This window comes from Pseudochaenichthys georgianus, unplaced genomic scaffold (genome assembly GCF_902827115.2).
Source record: "Pseudochaenichthys georgianus unplaced genomic scaffold, fPseGeo1.2 scaffold_1045_arrow_ctg1, whole genome shotgun sequence".
Taxonomy (NCBI): Eukaryota; Metazoa; Chordata; class Actinopteri; order Perciformes; family Channichthyidae; genus Pseudochaenichthys; species Pseudochaenichthys georgianus.
Window position 1 is genome coordinate 29,065 of NW_027262014.1, and position 20,500 is coordinate 49,564.

Genomic DNA, 20,500 nt, shown 5'->3' on the forward strand with positions numbered 1-20,500 from the left:
AAATGCCCAGAGCATCCTTTGAGTGTTTGCTGTTCCTGAAGAGTTTTGGTTGAAAGACGGTTGAGGGAATATTTGGCTAAAAGTCTGAGCGACACACCTGCAAATTGACGGATTAACTCACAGAAAGACCGCTTTTTAATCCCAGAAATTCAAATTAAATTCAGTTTTTTTATCGCATAAATTCAAATGTAATTAGGTTTGTTGTCATGGTCCTATCTGACGGTTTACATCTGACTTCCTCTCAAAAAAACCTGTCACATAAACATTTGGATTTATGCATTTTATTTGAACACTTATCCTTTTACTATTTGGGCATCTGTATCTCATTCTTACAAGAAAACTATATGACCATTGTGACAGCGTTAACTTATTTTTAATGAAATACATTCCTTGTAATTATGAGATAACCATTTAGCAGAATTATGAGGCCATGAGGGGTAGTGCAAGAGGTCTCCCTGGAGAACTTTTATAACATTATATTGTGTACTATTAGGAATATAATTATGTACCAATAAAATAACAATTGTTGTAATATCCTTTATACTGTCTCTGGCTGTGGTGTTCCAACGAACCTGATTGCCTTTTATTAAATTGTATAACTTTAGTTGTTAGTAATTTCCTGGGGGCGAAACTCCCCCAGGTGGCGTTGTCAGCAAACCAAGCATTGTACATGAAAGCCACACCGCCACATTCTGGTCATCGTCCGTCTGTGTATTGTGTTTCTTCAAACGTGTATGACTGATGATATATGTATGTCTCTTAATGTCCACTATGTGTGTACATGTATGCGGAACTGCAGGACGGAGTCCAGAACACATTTCCGGCTTACGGGGACAATAAAGAATATCGTATCGTATAAAATATACTGACGAGTCTTAATTATGAGATTTCTTGTGTGTTTTTTTCTACCGTGTGAATTCCCTGTAATATCTAAACTCATCCTGATGGACCCGAGCAGTTTGCAGGTCGTCACACAGACGTGGTTTCGTACAAACAGTCGTAAATATGAGTGCAAAGGCATGCAGCACCACCGCCTCCACCTCCCAGTGCGACGTAGCTAAACAAAACCAAAATAACTCCGAAGTGTTACAAGTTATAAAACAGAGATTATAACTCCGCATTTTGTGAACAAACGAAAAGCTAAAAAAAACCTTCATCCTGCTGCAGGACCGGAAGCAGGACCACGGTGCGCAGAACAGAGATCATAACATAGAAGAGTGATGCATTCATGCTGCGCTGATAAAGACAGCGTGTCAAGTAAGTGAAGTTTCTGGAAGATTAAAGGTCCCGGATTCAGAGAGGAAGTTTGGAGCAAAAAAAGAAGCAAAAGCAGACAAAACTATACGTGTATGTCTTATATCTTGTATTGAGCAGTGTTTGGTGATTACGAGTATCTGGGTCTGTACTTATTTGTATTCTATTATATATGTTGCATTGTTGGAGGAGGTCATTGCCATTTCTACACTGAAATGCGCACATGACAATTCAACCTTTGAATATTTGAATCTATGTATCAGGCCGCCTTCCTGTGGACTGTATCGGTGTGTAATGTGTATTCAATCAAAATGATTGCAACAAAAAGATGCAATTTATGTATTAAGCAAAGGTATATTCTTCCAGTATCGCCCATCGCTCACTGAATGAATAAATATGTGCAATAATAAAACGTTAAAGGTCCCATGACATGCTTTTCTGGTTATCACCCGTCCCCTTGTGTTATGAAGGTTGTTCTGCATGTGAACGGTCTGCAGAGTCACAACCCTCAAAGTGCACCCTGTAGCGAGTACAACTCTAACACAGAGAAGACCCGTCTGCTGCCCCAGAACGCCTCATTCGACATTTCTCTTTTTCCATTGTTTACTTCTTGGGTATAGTGACGTATTTCGGGTACAGTGACGTAGCTAGTTTGATATCAGTTACTTCAAATCGTTTTAAAGTTGAATGTTTTGTAAAGAAACGACAGATTTGAATACGGGACCTTTAAGTGCCACTCTGAAAACCTTCAGTGTGAGTTTCCACGTGGAATCTGCCTGTGCTGAGTGTTAGTGCTGCATTCATGTTCATCAGATGAACTTAGTTACAATAATTAGATTTCTTTCTTTTTTTAAACAGTACAGCGACTGTCAGTGTGCTTGGCAGAGACGAGAGTCGAGACAAAGAGAGGAAATCTGCTGAGTAGAAAACATTTAGACTCGCTAAAAAGTCTCTTCAGATGCTGCTGGAGGAAAAAAAAAAACGTCCGGTTTAAATTCAGCAGACGGCTCGATAACCGCCCCCGAACCACAGGTTGAGAAACAGATCAAACTCTTCTGTTAAAGTCTTCTTCTGACAGATCTCTCCAGAGCAGCTGAGGTCGAACAGATTAACAACTGAAGATGTGAGTTCATAAGAAACCTGTGCAATGGAAACAGAAGGAAAAGAAACATTCTGGTGTTTTAATATTCGAGCAAATTAACCACAAACCCTGCTAACTTCTAAATCTGTAGGAGCAATATTAAATCTGGTTTTCTTTTAAGGTGTTTACCACTTAACGGAGAAACGTGAAGTTAAAGAGGCCTTTTTTCAGGTGTATATCAGTGTGTAGTGTCTCTACTTTAAAGAGTCCTCTCCTGCTGATGTTCAGGTGTATATCAGTATGTAGTGTCTCTACTTTAAAGAGTCCTCTCCTGCTGATGTCCAGGTGTATATCAGTATGTAGTGGCTCTACTTTAAAGAGTCCTCTCCTGCTGATGTTCAGGTGTATATCAGTATGTAGTGGCTCTACTTTAAAGAGTCCTCTCCTGCTGATGTTCAGGTGTATATCAGTATGTAGTGTCTCTATTTTAAAGAGTCCTCTCCTGCTGATGTCCAGGTGTATATCAGTATGTAGTGGCTCTACTTTAAAGAGTCCTCTCCTGCTGATGTTCAGGTGTATATCAGTATGTAGTGTCTCTACTTTAAAGAGTCCTCTCCTGCTGATGTTCAGGTGTATATCAATATATGTCTCTACTTTAAAGAGTCCTCTCCTGCTGATGTTCAGGTGTATATCAGTATGTAGTGTCTCTACTTTAAAGAGTCCTCTCCTGATGATGTTCAGGTGTATATCAGTATGTAGTGTCTCTGCTTTAAAGAGTCCTCTCCTGCTGATGTTCAGGTGTATATCAGTATGTAGTGTCTCTACTTTAAATAGTCCTCTCCTGCTGATGTTCAGGTGTATATCAGTATGTAGTGTCTCTACTTTAAAGAGTCCTCTCCTGCTGATGTTCAGGTGTATATCAGTATGTAGTGTCTCTACTTTAAAGAGTCCTCTCCTGCTGATGTTCAGGTGTATATCAGTATGTAGTGTCTCTACTTTAAAGAGTCCTCTCCTGCTGATGTTCAGGTGTATATCAGTATGTAGTGTCTCTACTTTAAAGAGTCCTCTCCTGCTGATGTTCAGGTGTATATCAGTAGTGTCTCTACGCTACCCCTTTTCACCCTCTGTCTGAAACCAGAGCCCAGTGTGCTCTGATTGGTTAGCTGGACGCTTATATAAAGTCTAGTCGACCTTCACCATCTGTAAATTAGCAGAGTTTGTGATGAATGAATCGATAGGAACACCAGAATCTGCTGGTAGTCGTGTTTGGTGTCTGAAGGCTTGTGTTGATCTCTCTTTGCTGCACTCTAAAAGTTTGTCTTTCTGTCGACTAACCCCCCCTCCCGCTACCACATGTACGTCTTTGTGGTGTCGATCTGACTCCCCCCAGCTTCCTCCCCTCTCTCTCCATCCTCCTTGTCCTCCTTGTCCTTCTCGGCCTCGCTCTCCCACAGCGTGATTAATGGCGGGTACAGCTCGTTCAGAGGGATGGAGGTGGCGTGTTGCATGTATTTCTTCAGCGAGTGGCCGCACGATTTGTGCTGTTGGACTCTGCGACCCATGTAGAAAACGAGCAGCGCCATGATGGACAGAGCGAACATCGAACCCATGACGGCGGCGAGCGCCACGCTGCTGCGCCGAGACGCCACCAACTCCACGGAGAAACCCGCCTCCTTCGTGGTGACGTTCAGACAGGAAGTGTGGACGGGGGAGGAAGGGGAGGAGGAGGGGAAGAGAGGGGAGGAGTAGACGGTGAGGCAGACGTGGTACTCTGTAGAAGGAAGGAGGTGAGTCAGGTTGTACTCCTGAACATCCACTGGAACCTGAGGAGAGACGAGGGATTGTTTTTTCAAATGTGTTTGGTTAAAATGTCTTAAAAGTGGATTTTTTTGTCGGGTATTTTAAGAAACGTTTTGTTTTTTCGATGCCTTTTGAATACCGTACTTTTCGGACTATAAAGCGCGCCTGCATATAAGCCGCAGCAGCTAAATGGTCCGTCTGTCTTGCTCTCGTTCTGTCTCTCGGTTCCACTTTTACTTTGGCGCGCTACCTGTCTCCCTCTTTTCCGGCCTCCAGCTTTTCCTGCTGGAGCCCGCCGCTTAAAGGTGGCGGGCGCGGACCGGTCATAGAGCCCGTAGTGTTAAAGGTGGTTAATTTTACCTGTAAAATCCATAGATTTAGGAGGTTCCCTAGTGGCCGTTAGCTGTACAAAGAAAACGGGGAAAAAAGTCGCGGCTTATAGTCCGAAAAGTACGGTAGTTCTTCGAGTGTGTGTGCTCACCTTGGCAGTGTAGCTGATCTGAGGGTTGTCGATGTGCACCGTGGCGCTGGTCCAGCGGGTCAGAGGGAGGTCCTGCTGGCTCTGACCCGCAGACAAAGCTCCTCTGCTGGGAAACAACTTCCACTCCAACACCACCGACTGGGCGTGCACCACCTGCACAGGAAACACGTATCATTTAGTAATCATTACCAACACCAAGATACAATATATGATCTCAAGAGTCTCCTATCACGCTGTTCTTAGGCATATATTATGGGTTTCAGATATTTAAAAAAATATAAAAACATGTCGATGATGTGTTTTGCTCAAAATACCAAAACAGATCATGCATTTTAGAAATCCCTCATATCCCTCTGTTTCAGCTGCTAGAGAATTGTTGATCTGGGTCCTTAGCTTGAAAAAAGGGTTAGAGGAGGCGGAGCTTGTGCCTGCTCAGAATTACCCGGCAGATACTCGGCTAAATTCTGCCGTGATGAAACGCCATCATGTTCCAAACCACATCAAGCATCCTCTCTGAAACAGTCTGGAGCTCAAAGGCTTTCTCTCTTGCCGGTTACACCACAAGGTGAGTTCCTTTCTACTTCCTGCTTCTTCACACACATGCTCTCCAGTACAGGTTAGCTCTGAGTGTTAGCGATGCTAATGTAAACACCGACCATATTACGTCCAGAACAGTCGGGCATTGTTTCTGATAGCAAGGTTTCTGATTGGGCCGTGGGTCCACATTTCAGATGTTACGTCATATCGGACGCCAATCTGGATCAGCTCCGTTGTTCCCCGTTTTTAGAGATGTGGGTACGGAGGAAAAGAGAGAGGGTTTTGTTTTCTGACGCTGCGTGAGTTCCCCGACTCACCCGGGACACATGTTTGCATGATAGGAGAGCTTTAAAACACTCATATTGTTATATTTTAAACAGAGCAGGTACCTTGGCCAGCACCACCAGAGAGGCTGAAGCTCCTGAAGAGTTCCCCAGCCAGGAGGCCTCTCTGCTGGGATCCCCTCCCGACCACGAGCCCCCCTGAGAGTCAACGGACACCGAGACGCTCTTCGTGTCGGCGCCATCCATGTTCCACGCCACACAGGTATACACACCTGAGAGAGAAACGCCATGTTATCTGTTAGAGAAATCTCCCTGGTCCCCGGCTTGAGCTTCAATCTCAGGATCCATGTATTTCTGATCCTCTCCAGAATGGAAGCAGTCATCACACACAGAGCATTTGGTACAACCAGTGGGAAGTAGTGGAGTACAAATACTTCGTTTCTGTACTTAAGTACATCTTTCTGGTATCAGTACTTTACTCCACTACTTTTTACTTTGACTTCTTACATGTTGAACTCAAATACCTGTACTTTCTACTTCTCACATGTTGAACACAAATACCTGTACTTTCTACTTCTCACATGTTGAACTCAAATACCTGTACTTTCTACTTCTTACATGTTGAACTCAAATACCTGTACTTTCTACTTCTCACATGTTGAACACAAATACCTGTACTTTCTACTTCTTACATGTTGAACTCAAATACCTGTACTTTCTACTTCTTACATGTTGAACTCAAATACCTGTACTTTCTACTTCTTACATGTTGAACTCAAATACCTGTACTTTCTACTTCTCACATGTTGAACTCAAATACCTGTACTTTCTACTTCTTACATTTTGAACTCAAATACCTGTACTTTCTACTTCTTACATGTTGAACTCAAATACCTGTACTTTCTACTTCTTATATGTTGAACTCAAATACCTGTACTTTCTACTTCTTACATGTTGAACTCAAATACCTGTACTTTCTACTTCTTACATGTTGAACTCAAATACCTGTACTTTCTACTTCTTACATGTTGAACACAAATACCTGTACTTTCTACTTCTTACATGTTGAACTCAAATACCTGTACTTTCTACTTCTTACATGTTGAACCCAAATACCTGTACTTTCTACTTCTTACATGTTGAACTCAAATACCTGTACTTTCTACTTCTCTCATTTTCCAAACAGGCTGGTTCCTTTAGTCTGAATGTGTGTTTGGTGGCGTGATCATTATTGTTCTATTAATATAAAGGGAGGTCAGGTACTCTTTAAAGCAGCTGCTAGTTATGGGTACTTTTTACTGAAGTACATTTCAAAGCACATACTTCTTTACTTTTACTTGAGTAAAGAAGTTTAGTCAGTACTTCTACTTTCACCAGAGTATTTTTAAACACGGGTATCTGTACTTCTACTTGAGGAAAGGAAGTGTGTACTTTTGCCATCTCTGGTTAGTGTAGATCAATCAGTCTGACCTGCGTCTGAAAGTTCTGCGTGTTCGATCACCAACGCGCCGGGCTCAGACATACGATGCTTCTTCTTCTTCTTCCTGCTTAAGCCCCGCCCCTCCTCTGATATGATTGGTGCAGCCACGGCCTCAGAGCTCACCTGAACACAGGTATACAAAAAATTAACATTCAAGTCATCAGTGTTTCCTAATAACATAACTATGTATTTAGATGATTTGGTTTTTATTTTAATATGTATATAGGTTTTAGATTATTACTATTTCAATATTTAGAGCAGTTTAAAGCAATGAAATAATACAAAATATGTCTGATAGTGTCATATTATATTCAAGCATTAATTTACAACATTTCTCAATAGACAAGGAGAGGAGAGGAAGGGAGAGGATAAGAGAGGAAACAAAGAGAGGATAGGAGGAGAATAATAAGGAAACAAGGAAAGGAAACAAAGAAAGGAGAGAAGAGGAAAACACACACACCTACACAAATAAGTAGAGGAGAGGAAACACACACACACAAACCTAAACACACCTGAACACACACACACCTGAACACACACACACCTGAACACACACACACACACACACACACCACACACACACACACACACACACACACACACACCACACACACACCACACACACACACACACACACACACACACACACACACACACACACACACACACACACACACACACACACACACACACACACACACACACACACACACACACACACACACACACACACACACACACACACCTTGTCTCCGGTGGGCGTCACCCAGTAGAACTGTGGGGGGGGGTCGGCGTCGGCCCAGCACTCGAGCGTGATTGGCTGCCCGCCGCTGACGTTCATGGCGGGGGGAAACGCTCGGGGGGAGATGTGAGGGAGGCAGGAGTTAACCCCCCCTCCCCCTCCATCTCCATTTTCTCCGTCTCTTTCTCCCTCTCCTCCCCCCTCCACCACCACCTCCTTTAGCTCCCGCCCCAGCAGGTGAGGGGGGGAGGAGCACAGGGTGAGGGGGGGGTCGAGCAGCTTCAGGTGAGACTGGTTCCCCAGGTGAGTCTCCCACGAGGAGAGGCAGTCGCACCGCAGGGGGTTAGTGTGGAGGGAGAGCTCCTCTAGGGAGGGGAGGGAGGAGAGGAGGGAGGAGGAGAGGAGGCTCAGCTGGTTACTGTGGAGGAGGAGGGTCCGCAGGGAGGACAGGGCACTGAGGGGGGAGGAAGGGAGGAGACGAGGGGGAGAGGAGAGGAGAGGAGAGAGGGAGAGAGAGAAGGGGAGGAGACAAGAAGATGGAAGGGGGTTATAGAGAGAGAGGAAATAAGGAGAGGAGGGGAGGAAACAAGGGGAGAAGAGAAAGAGAGGAGACAAGGAGAGGGAACAAGGGGAGAAGATAAGGAGAGGAGACAAGGAGAGGGAACAATTGGAGGAGAGGAAGATGAGAGAGGGGAGAAGAGAAGAGGAGACAAGGAGAGACAAGGGGAAGAGAGGACAGGAAACGTGAAGAGGAAAATAAAGAAAAAGAGGAAACAATGAGAGGAGACAAGGAAAGGAAACAAGTAGAGGAAGAGAAGAGGAGACACAAAGAGGGAACAAAAAGAGGAGACAAGGAGAGAGAGGAGGAGAATAAATAAGGATAGCATGGCAGGAGAGGAGACACAATTAGAAAAGGAAACAAGGAAAGGAAACAAGCAAAGGAAACAAAAAGAGGAGATGAAAGAAGACAGAAAAAGATAAATATTAGAAACGGTTGACTCTCCAGTTTTCTTCTATCTTTTGTTCTTCTATCTTTTGTTCGCGTTGATCTCACCTGAAGGCCTGTGGGTCGATGTAGGACAGTTTGGGGTTGCTGCAGATTTCCAGTTTGGCGATTTCTGGAATGTTCTGGAAAGCCGCTCGCTCCACAATCAGCAGCTCGTCCATGTTGTTCAGACTGAAACACAGACAGCAGTTATTAGTAATTATTGTTACTTTATTATTATCACTATTACTGTGACAGTAACATACAGCAGGAATAAGCCATCTTTCTTTACATGAAAACAACAGAAAGTATATGTATGTAATATATATCATTTATTTGTTTAAACCATCTTCTCATACTGTGAAAAGAAAATTGTGTGGTTGTGTTATTATTATTATTATCAACATGAAAGGAACCGCATGTGTGAGATACACATTTCATCATCAGCTCAGACTCTGTATTCGAAGATAATCAGTATTTAAGGTCCCCTCTTATACTGCTTTTCATCAATGCATTCCAGGTCTCAGATATATCCAGAGCCGGTCTCTGATTGGCTGAAACACCAAACAGATCATTGCAGCATTACCCATAATCCCCTCTGTTTCAGCCCTGTTTCCAAAGTGCTGATTCTCTGTCTGTGACTTCAGATGAAAATAAGGAGCCACTTGCATAATAGGTCCCCTTTAACATCTTCCTCACCTGAGCTCCTCCAGGTGCAGGAGGTTCTGGAAGTCTCCCTGCTGGACCCGGCTGATGGGGTTCCTGTTCAGGTCCAGAAATTTCAGGTTAGGGAGAACGCTCAGAGCATCGCGGGGAACAGACCTGCCGGGAACATCAGCCAGAGAGAGACGATTAAATCACATTACGTCACATGACGCTGCTATCCAAAGCAATGTACAACTTATAATAAGTGCAAAGAAAACATGAAATCTGACCAGTAAACTGTCCATACCAAAACAAGTCACATTTACAACACTGAATACTAACATTGATACCCAGGTAATGAACTAAAGCATAGATCCCATGTACCTTAACATTACTTTATTAGCTTTAGCATACTTGTTTTGTCAGGAAGTAAAACAGGTCATAATTCCTATTCTAAAATCCATTTATTTTGCTGTGAAAACATTTCTGTTAAACAGTTTCACCCAAAACGGCATTTGACAAGACTACATTGAACACATCATGCTATAGTTATAGTTTACCTTCCCCTAATACTCACTTTGGCTGAGCATGAAAGTGTCGCAACGCTACTCAAAGGCACCTCTGTTCTCTTACTGCCAATAGCTAACGTTAAGCTTCCGTACTGCCAATTTCAACATGGGTTTGTTGTTCACAATGTGGCATTATGAGTACATAAAAGGTGTCAACAACACATGTCCTACCCCAGGACAACAAGACTCTTTTAGTCTCAAGCCCTGATGGTACTACAAGGGTTGCAGCCACCGAAGAAAAGGGAAATGTGGATCAACAGCTGCCGTATTTCAACTGAACACTAACTGTATTATTTAATTTAGTCAGGGACTTGGTAGTATATTATTAAACCAGCATCCTTCACTCCCACCTGAGCTTGTTGTCGTACAAGGGTCACCCAAAACTGCATTTAAAAGACTACATTGAACACATCGTGATATACCGGTCGTTATGGTTTACCTAATATTCATTTTTCATTTTGGCTTAGCATGAATGCATCGCAACGCTACTCACGCTACCTCTGTTCTCGTGCTAATAGCTAACGTTAACTAGCTTTCGTACTGCCAATTTCAACATGGGTTTGTTGTTCACAATGTGGTCAATAAAAGGTGCATGCCCTCTACGTGTCAAAAGCATGTTTACTGTGTCCAAAACACTTTGACTACCCAGGACAAAAGGACTATGCTAGTCTCAAGCCCTGATGGTACTACAAGTGTTGCAGCCATCTTAAAAACGAGCTAAAAAGTGTCAAAAAGAAGGGACACGCGGATCACCTGAGCACGACAGTATGAGAACTAGACCAGCGTCCTCCACAGAGTCCACACCCACCTGAGCTTGTTGTCGTAGAAGGACAGGCTCTCCAGGTAGTCCAGTCCCAGGAAGGCAGCGGACGGGACGGAGGCCAGACCCATCCCGGCCAGAACCAGGCTGTGGAGGCGGGACAAAGGCAGGAAGTTCTTCTCCTCCAGACCTAGGATGGGGTTCTCCCCGATCATCAGGATCTCCAGAGAGGGCAGGGACTCGAACCAGCGGCTGTCGATGGCCACGAGGCGGTTGGAGTTCAGATGGAGCCTAGAGGAGCAGACACTGATATTACCTTAGGTCAGGGGGGTCCGAGCTTTCTTCACCGAGGGCCACATGTAGGACATGTTTGAAGGGCTGGGCCGCTCACTGGAGGAGAGGTACACTGCCTCATAAGTGAAGTTAGAAAAGTCAATTCAATGCAGCTAAATTACTCTTAGCTCTCCATCGGGTTTCCTTTATTTAGTTAGCATCCTTAAACAGAAGCTTCAGATTGCTCATCGTGAGAGGAAATGTGAAGAGTACATTTCAAGCTTGGTACATTTCTTACTGGGCTTTTTTCTTATCAACTCAGATTTGTTTGAACATGTTTTCAACTTGAATGGACCGAATGTCTTTGAAAGTTGGTCTTATTAACACGTGAATACTGTGTAACACATTTGAACATATATATTTAAGAAGAACAAAATAAGATAAGACGTTTTAAGTCATTATACTTTTTTAATTTGCTGAGGGCCGATTCAAAATGGGCCGCATTTGGCCCCCGGGCCGTAGTTTAGACACCCCTGATGTAGGTGTTGCCTGTGGTCAGTACATCGTGTCTCTATGACCGTAAGGCGGCGATACGGGATGTAACAAAGGGAACTCTGCTTCACTCTGTTTTTAAGAAAAGCCTCGAGACATGTTACTTCGATTACTTTTTATTTGATCGTATTTTTTCCTCACAGAGTTGTGAAGCACAACAACAAGATGACGTTGTTTTTAAAGTGTGCTATAAAAATAAAATGTATTATTATTATTATTTTAAACATTATATTTAATTCATAGACCAGAAAAAAACCAGAATAACCTCAAGAGTTCCTTTAAATGGTGCTTGTTGAAGAAGAAGAAGACGAAGAAGAAGAAGACGAAGAAGAAGAAGACGAAGAAGAAGAAGAAGAACAACAACAACAATAACTAGAAGAAGAAGAACAACAACAACAACAACACCAACAACAAGAAGAGGTAGACCTAGAAATAGAAGAAGAAGAACAACAACAAGAGGTAGAGGAAGACCTAGAAATAGAAGAAGTAGAAGAAGAAGACGAAGAACAACAACAACAACTACAACAATAACTAGAAATAGAAGAAGAACAACAACAACAACAAGAACAACAACAACAACAACAACAACAACAACAAGAAGAGGTAGAGGAAGACCTAGAAATAGAAGAAGTAGAAGAAGAAGACGAAGAACAACAACAACAACTACAACAATAACTAGAAATAGAAGAAGAAGAACAACAACAACAAGAACAACAAGAAGAGGTAGAGGAAGACCTAGAAATAGAAGAAGAAGAAGAAGAAGAAGAAGAAGAAGAAGAAGAAGAAGAAGAAGAAGAAGAAGAAGAAGAAGAAGAAGAAGAAGAAGAAGAACAACAAGACCTAGAAATAGAAGAAGGAGAAGGAGTTACCTGAGCAGGTTGGAGAGTCCAGCGAAGGCCTTGGGTCCGATGGAGGAGATGTGGTTGTGGTTGATGTAAAGTTCCTCCAGGCTGGACAGGTTCCTCAGACTGAAGTCCTCCAGCTCCTGGATCAGGTTCTCCTCCAGGTACAGAGTCACCAGGCGGCCCAGAGTGGACAGGCCCATGGAGCTCACCTGGAGACAGAGAAACCAGCACAATGCTTGAGGGAGGCTAACAGACGGTTGATGCATTTTGTAAACTGATAGCCCTAAGTTAATGACTAAGTGGTATATTTCATGTATATTTTATTACTTTCAATCCATTAAAACAACAGTTAAGAACAACAGATACACTTAATGTTGGAAAATGTCCTCTTCCAACATGAGAGTAACATGATATCAAAGGTATCAACTGTAGCTGTGAACATGACAGGATGTGTGATGACCTGGAAGAGCATCAGGACTGTTTGAGGCAGATGATAGCTATGTGATTAACATGATGATTCAGCCTCTATGGAGAGAGACACATGACAAGCATGTTATATGTTTCTCATACCCCAAGTGAAGGAGTTCAAGTATCTCGGGGTCTTGTCCTCGAGTGAGGGAACAATGGAGCGTGAGATGGGCCGGAGAATCGGAGCAGCGGGAGCGGTACTGCAGTCGCTTTACCGCACCGTTGTGACGAAAAGGGAGCTGAGCCAGAAGGCAAAGCTCTCTGTCTACCGGGCCATTTTCGTTCCTACCCTCACCTATGGTCATGAAGGATGGGTCATGACCGAAAGAACGAGATCGCGGATACAAGCGGCCGAGATGGGTTTTCTCCGCAGGGTGGCTGGCGTCTCCCTTAGGGATAAGGTGAGAAGTTCGGTCATCCGGGAGGGACTCGGAGTTGAGCCGCTCCTCCTTCGCGTCGAAAGGAGCCAGTTGAGGTGGTTCGGGCTCCTAGTTAGGATGCCACCTGGGAGCCTTCCTAGGGAGGTGTTCCAGGCACGTCCAGCTGGGAAGAGACCAAGGGGTAGACCTAGGACCAGGTGGAGGGATTATATCTCTTCGCTGGCCTGGGAGCGCCTTGGGACCCCCCAGTCAGAGCTGGTTGATGTGGCCAGGGAAAAGGAAGTTTGGGGCTCTCTGCTGGAACTGCTACCCCCGCGACCCGACCACGGATAAGCGGGAGAAGATGGATGGATGGACAAGCATGCTCATTTCTGACGTGGAGCTAATCTGAAGTAAACATTGAGTACTGCTTTCTGTTCCTCCATCTTGTGACTGTGTGACTCCCTCTCTTGGATATCAGCGTGTGAAGGACACTGCTCAGGAACTAGCTGATGCTCTGGATGTGATGACTGCTTCCTTTCTGGAGAGGATCACAGACACATGGATCCTGAGGCTGAAGCTCAAGCTGGGACCAGGGATGTTTCTCTAACACTTAACAATAAACCCAAATAGTGAAGACAAAACTGCAGGAAGTTTGCTTGGAATCAGGCCGTACCGTATGATGGAAACTTACGCTAAACACACCAAAGGTAGACCAAGTGAAACTATATCAATCAAACCAGTAAAGGTGTGTGTTACCTGTGTGAAGTGGTTCTGAGACAGGTCCAGCTCGGTGAGGTTGTACAGACTCTGCAGCTCAGTGGTGATGGTGGAGATGTTGTTACTCTGCAGCAGCATCACCTGGAACACGTCAACAACAACACGTCAACAACACGTCTACAGCTTGGAGAAGTTTAAAGGATATAGTGGTATATTTATTGAATGAAGGTTATTATTAGAGGCATTATTTGTAGGCATATATTATGGGTCTCAGATATATATTAAACATGTCGACGATGTGTTTTGCTCAAAATACCAAACAGATCATGCATTTTAGAAATCCTTCACATCCCTCTGTTTCAGCCCTGATAGAGAAACGCTGATTCGGGGTCCTTAGCTTGAAAAGAGGAGGCGGAGCTAATGCCTGATCAGAATTACACGGCAGATTCAGCCTAATGCTCCCGTGATGAAACGCCATCCTGTTCCAAACCACATGAAGGATTCTCTCTGAAACAGTCTGGAGCTCAAAGGCTTTCTCTCTTGCCGGTTATACCACAAGGTGAGTTCCTTTCTACTTCCTGCTTCTTCACACACATGCTCTCCAGTACAGGTTAGCTCTGAGTGCTAGCGATGCTAATGTAAACACCGACCATATTACGTCCAAAACAGTCGGGCATTGTTTCTGATAGCAACTTTCTGATTGGGCCGTGGGTCCACATTTCAGATATTACGTCATATCGGACGCAAATCTGGATCAGCTCCGTTGTTCCCCGTTTTTAGAGATTTGGGTACGGAGGTTTTATTTTCTGATAGGTCCCCTTTAATGAATGTCATGATTAAAGTGTTCCTCACCTGTGTGTCCGCGGAGACGTTGGCTGGTATACGGTGCAGATGGAGTTCATTGCAGTCCACCGTCTTGGCCTGGTGATACACACTCTGCGGGGTGTACCAGGGCCGCGTCTCACACACACACTGCAGAGGACACAGCACAGCGCCACCTGCAGGACACACACACACACACACACACACACACACACACACACACACACACACACACACACACACACACACATCAAACCTTACAATATAGCTTTATTAATGAAGCATTTTAAAACCTCCAGACCAAAAGTGCTGTACAGTCAAATAAACAAACATATCACACAGCTCATCTCACACACCGTAAAACAAGACACACACACACACACACACACACACACACACACACACACACACACACACACACACACACACACACACACACACACACACACACACACACACACACACACACACACACACACACACACACACACACACACACACACAATCTACAAGACGTCAACAAACGCTAAAAGATAAATCTTCATATGTCTTCATATGTTTTTACCTTGACTGGCCCCGCCCTCTTCGTCACAAACTGACGATGTTACCAGGGAGACGAGGAGAGTGAGAAGAACTGCAAATCCCATGGTGCACTGGGGCCGGAGCAGACAGGAAGTGCTGGTTAAATCGTGGTGACTGTTTCCTTCAAGAGGGTCACATCTACAGCTGGATGGAAACAGACAGGAAGTGATGTCATTAACTGAAACACAGAATTTATACACGCTTGATTTAAAGGTTATATATGTCGTGCAAAGCTAATCATAATGTCAAAAGTACAAGTTTCATTACACATAATAAACAGGATACATTTACCATTGGATTCACGGTCAACTAATGCTGTCGTAATACTGTCAAACTGTATGATAGAGTATTTTATAGAACACGTTTAATCGTTTTTAATTGTGTTTAATATATATAGAAGAATTTAAACTTTTGATAACTTCTGAGTGATCTCTTTGAATCATTTTGGATATCTCCTAAACTCTGCAACTCACATCAAGCTAGATTGAAAATATGTATTTTTAATTCATTTTGTGTGGGGTGTACTGTCCCTTTAAGGCACATTTTAGTGTTTTGGAGGCTTCAAGTCAGACGAGGGTTAACCTCAGAGTCGACTTCAGTGCACGCGCGCACACACACACACACACACACACACACACACACACACACACACACACACACACACACACACACACACACACACACACACACACACACACACACACACACAGTACATCTTCACACAGCTCATTAGCTCTTGTTGCAGCACCCGTCATCACACACACCAGCAACACTGTGCGCGAGCAGGAACCCCGAGGGACCAGTATAGTCAAATCAAAGTCACACACACACACACACACACACACACACACACACACACACACACACACACACACACACACACACACACACACACACACACACACACACACACACACACACACACACACACACACACACACACACACAGCCACCTTGCCTCTGCTGCCATGGCAACCTGCCAGGAAGTGACACAGTAGTCTGGAGCGACCTCTGAGCTGCTCTGTGATTGGCTGACACAATCTCCATCCAGTGTTCGAGTCTGAACTCATTCATAAATTTGCAGCCGATAGTCGTGATGATGAACAGTCAGCACATCTACATATGATATTTAATTATATTATTTTACATCAGTAGAACATTATTTATCATTCTTAATGTTCCATTTGGACCGACTGTGAATAGATTAAAGGAAACAAAAATACAAGCGACGCGCCAATGTTCTTAGTAGAATTACGTTTTTTGTGTTATTTTGGGAAATTAAAAGAAAGTGGACGGATAATATTATTATTTTGGTTAAATGTCCTGTAATTTAAAAAATAAAAGCTTTTGAAACAGTGTCAGAATCAGACTGAGTGGAGCATCTGCACAGCTGGCCGGTCGGACACACACACACACACACACACACACACACACACACACACACACACACACACACACACACACACACACACACACACACACACACACACACACACTAATCTACCTGCTGTCCTCCCTGAAGGAGCGTGCACGTGTCCATCGGTGTGCACGTGACTTCAGACAGAGCTTCTCTCAAAGCATCATGGGAAATGTTCAGAGTAAATCTAACCTCAACCACTTCAAGAGATTTTAGACACAGATTTCAATTCTATTTTTAACAACATCCTTTTTGTCACCTGAGCTATATTTCCAAAGTCAAAGCAGGTTTAAAAAATGAAAACAATATTTGGAAGATGTTTTTTAAGCACAGTGTTTCGACTAATTTACAAAAAATCTCGACTTAACGGTTGGGAAAACTGTGATTTTTCACGTTATCTTAAAATATCTGAGTGGTTCTTTTCGATATCTGCGTAAAGTGTGTTTATACAATATTCAACCCTTCTCTTGCGTTCGGTCACACCCCCCTTCCCATACTATTTTCGGTGTGTTTTGCACTGTGATATCTCTGGAAGCCCTGATCCAATGTTGATGGCTGACTTCTCATTTGAACCGTCAAAGCAAGTGGAATCAAGGGGTGACAGACAGAATCGCACCAGGGGTGAATTTCATGTTATCATTTTTCAGTAAGTTCAAAGATAGTGCTTACTGTACATTACTGTATATTATAAAAATGCTTGCCATGTAGGCTGTGTTTACTGGAGATGGAAATGCTTTAGTTAGTGTTGTAGCTGAGATTCTTCCCGTTCCAATGATGTTTGGGGTGTATTGATTTGATACAAGCAAGTCAGTGTTTCATTGTGTACTCTCAACTTGATGTACTATATATGGTCCGGACCCACCGGTGGGCCCGTCAAGTTCAGCATTCACTGTGATGAATATAAAATAAGACACTGATACTGTTCAGAGTTTTCCTCAAAGAACATTTAGAGACAAATACATATTCAGGGTTCCTCTCCCTCAGGGCTCCTCTCCCTCAGGGCTCCTCTCCCTCAGGGTTCCTCTCCCTCAGGGTTCCTCTCCCTCAGGGCTCCTCTCCCTCAGGGGCCTCTCCCTCAGGGCTCCTCTCCCTCAAGGGCCTCTCCCTCAGGGCTCCTCTCCCTCAGGGCTCCTCTCCCTCAGGGGCCTCTCCCTCAGGGCTCCTCTCCCTCAGGGGCCTCTCCCTCAGGGGCCTCTCCCTCAGGGGCCTCTCCCTCATGGGGCCTCTCCCTCAGGGGCCTCTCCCTCAGGGGCCTCTCCCTCAGGGCTCCTCTCCCTCAGGGCTCCTCTCCCTCAGGGCTCCTCTCCCTCAGGGGCCTCTCCCTCAGGGCTCCTCTCCCTCAGGGCTCCTCTCCCTCAGGGGCCTCTTCCTCAGGGTTCCTCTCCCTCAGGGCTCCTCTCCCTCAGGGCTCCTCTCCCTCAGGGGCCTCTCCCTCAGGGGCTTCTCCCTCAGGGCTCCTCTCCCTCAGGGGCCTCTCCCTCAGGGCTCCTCTCCCTCAGGGCTCCTCTCCCTCAGGGCTCCTCTCCCTCAGGGGCCTCTCCCTCAGGGGCTTCTCCCTCAGGGGCTTCTCCCTCAGGGCTCCTCTCCCTCAGGGGCCTCTCCCTCAGGGCTCCTCTCCCTCAGGGCTCCTCTCCCTCAGGGCTCCTCTCCCTCAGGGGCCTCTCCCTCAGGGGCCTCTCCCTCAGGGCTCCTCTCCCTCAGGGCTCCTCTCCCTCAAGGGCCTCTCCCTCAGGGCTCCTCTCCCTCAGGGGCCGCTTCCTGGTCTGTTGACTGTTGGTTAGGCTCATAGTCGCTGTTGTCTTCCATTTCTGAGACATCGTCCTCTATCTCTGGTTCAAAACATTTGTCCAGAGCCTCTCCGACAGAAAATCAATGTGTCAATTAGTCAAATATGAGCAAGGCACAAATATAACTGCATGAGAGACAGGGAGGGAGGGGCATTTCTTTCTCGAGGGGCACAGAGCTCGCACCTGTGAGCGCGAGAAAGAGAGAGATTCCCGTAACTTAGAGTAAATCGTTTTGTCTGGAAGGTGTGGGGGGACATAAGCACTGGGGACCTCCAATTTGTCCCCATAAGGGAAGCCAGTCCCCACACGTGACTATATAAACAGATTTAGGTCCCCACAAGTATAGTAATGCTAGATGAAATTAATAAAATACAATTATAGAAACTGTAAAAGCAGTGTTTAAAATCTATAAAACATGACACACACACACACACACACACACACACACACACACACACACACACACACACACACACACACACACACACACACACACACACACACACACACACTAGATGTGTCCGTCCCGCTCTTATGTGCCCATCCCCCCACATGGATCACACCTGGCACACGCAATACATGTTCAGTGTCTATTCTTTGTATATTTACTGCAGTTGTTCACGTGTACCAGTACTCTGATATGTACTGTTTGAAAGGGTGTTAAATGAAATAGGAGGGTTAAACCAAAAAAAGGAAAGTAATTGCAAATATTTAACAAATAATAAAAATATATTTTAAATAAAAATACAATATTGTGTAAAAAATTAAATATAAATATTATTAAAAATGTTTTAAAATATATAATTAAATAATAAAATGTGTAAAAAGTACTTAAAAAAACAACAAAAGAAATCCTTTGTTTTAAACATATGTTCGGTATTTCTGATTTAAGGTGATTACGTTTATTTAGAAGAGAGAGTTAGGCAACACACATGTAATGTATAGATTACATTACATGATAATAATAATAATGTTTAAACGCATTTCGGCTGTGCAGTGTTACATCTGGTAGTATTTTGTTGAATTCTTTGAGATATTTGAAGATGTGTGTTTGCAGAGATACTGTGCGATTATATAATGCATGTGTTTGTCTATGTGAGGAGATAAGCATCTGTGAGAGTGAGGGGTTTAGATTATGATTAATTGACCTATAGGGGGAAATGTGTTTTCACAGCTGGTGCGCAACAGATTTACACATAGATATATAAATAGCAGCACATCAACTCTACACATGGAAACCTAATATAGATTAAAACCCAGTTTAATCCGACTGAAATGCCCCTCCCTCTCCAAGTTCCCACTCTCCCAGATTGACCCTGAACGCAGCGCAGCGACAGATGTTGAAACATGTGAACCTCCTTCTCCTTGTTCTCAACAGACTGAAGGAGGTTCGTCTCTTTGCTCCGACATCTAAACACCTCCTCCTCCTCCTCTTCCTCCTCCTCCTCCTCTTCCTCCTCCTCTTCCTCCTCCCCCTCTTCCTCCCACTGCAGCTGCTCAGCAGATGGAATATTGATGAGCTGTTATTAATTATTTAACGAGCTGTGAGCGCCTCGTTAAGTGTCTTGCTGAAGACGCTGTGATTGGAGGAGAGACGCTTAATTAACTCTGAGCAGACACACACACACACACACACACACACACACACACACACACTCTTAATGAGCTCTCTTTAGTCTTTAGAGTACCAACACGGACACAGCCAGCGATGGAGGAAGTCGGTATAAAGTACTAATATTACAAATACTAAGAAGTAGAAACAGGTACGAGTATTAGCATCAACACATACTTACTAAGTACCAAAACTAAACGTAATACAGGTCAGCAGTATTCATAATAAGCCTCACACACACAGTGAAAGGGGGAGCTTTAAAAGCCTGACCCTTTAGATCATTTCAGTTAGAGTTTCAGCACCAATCCTAAACATGGCACTGAAAGCTCAGCCTCCACTTCTTCTTGATTTATTATGTAATGTACTCGTATTAAAATCCAGGTCTCTGCTAACAGGTAACAGGCAGGTTGTGATTATTAAAATGAACACTTATTTTTTACATTTG

At 44.1% G+C, this 20,500-nt stretch overlaps 1 protein-coding gene across 2 annotated transcripts; it reads right to left on the minus strand.

Moving 5' to 3' along the window:
• Window positions 1-3,361: 3,361 nt before the first annotated feature.
• On the minus strand, window positions 3,362-15,379 carry LOC117440572 (leucine-rich repeat neuronal protein 1). 2 transcript variants are annotated; one of them, XM_034076806.2, is made up of 12 exons: window positions 15,223-15,379; window positions 14,688-14,833; window positions 13,875-13,976; window positions 12,313-12,497; window positions 10,667-10,909; window positions 9,344-9,466; window positions 8,714-8,836; window positions 7,663-8,113; window positions 6,908-7,040; window positions 5,543-5,709; window positions 4,617-4,769; window positions 3,362-4,158 (listed from the first exon to the last, which is right to left on the minus strand). In XM_034076806.2, exons 1-12 carry the CDS (start codon window positions 15,302-15,304, stop codon window positions 3,682-3,684), a joined length of 2,385 nt encoding a protein of 794 aa, XP_033932697.1. In that variant the 5' UTR covers window positions 15,305-15,379; the 3' UTR covers window positions 3,362-3,681. The 2 variants fall into 2 exon arrangements, with proteins under 2 accessions (XP_033932697.1, XP_033932698.1); XM_034076807.2 differs by having other exon boundaries at window positions 3,950-4,106.
• Between the last annotated feature and the right edge of the window lie 5,121 nt (window positions 15,380-20,500).

Coding starts and splice junctions, on each gene's coding strand:
- LOC117440572 (XM_034076806.2), bottom strand. CDS start 15,304: ATGGGATTTGCAGTTCTTCTCACTCTCCTCGTCTCCCTGGTAACATCG. Junction 12,498..13,874: donor CTCAGAACCACTTCACACAG/GTAACACACACC, acceptor CTCTGTCTCCAG/GTGAGCTCCATGGGCCTGTC. Junction 7,041..7,662: donor TGACGCCCACCGGAGACAAG/GTGTGTGTGTGT, acceptor ACCTGTGTTCAG/GTGAGCTCTGAGGCCGTGGC.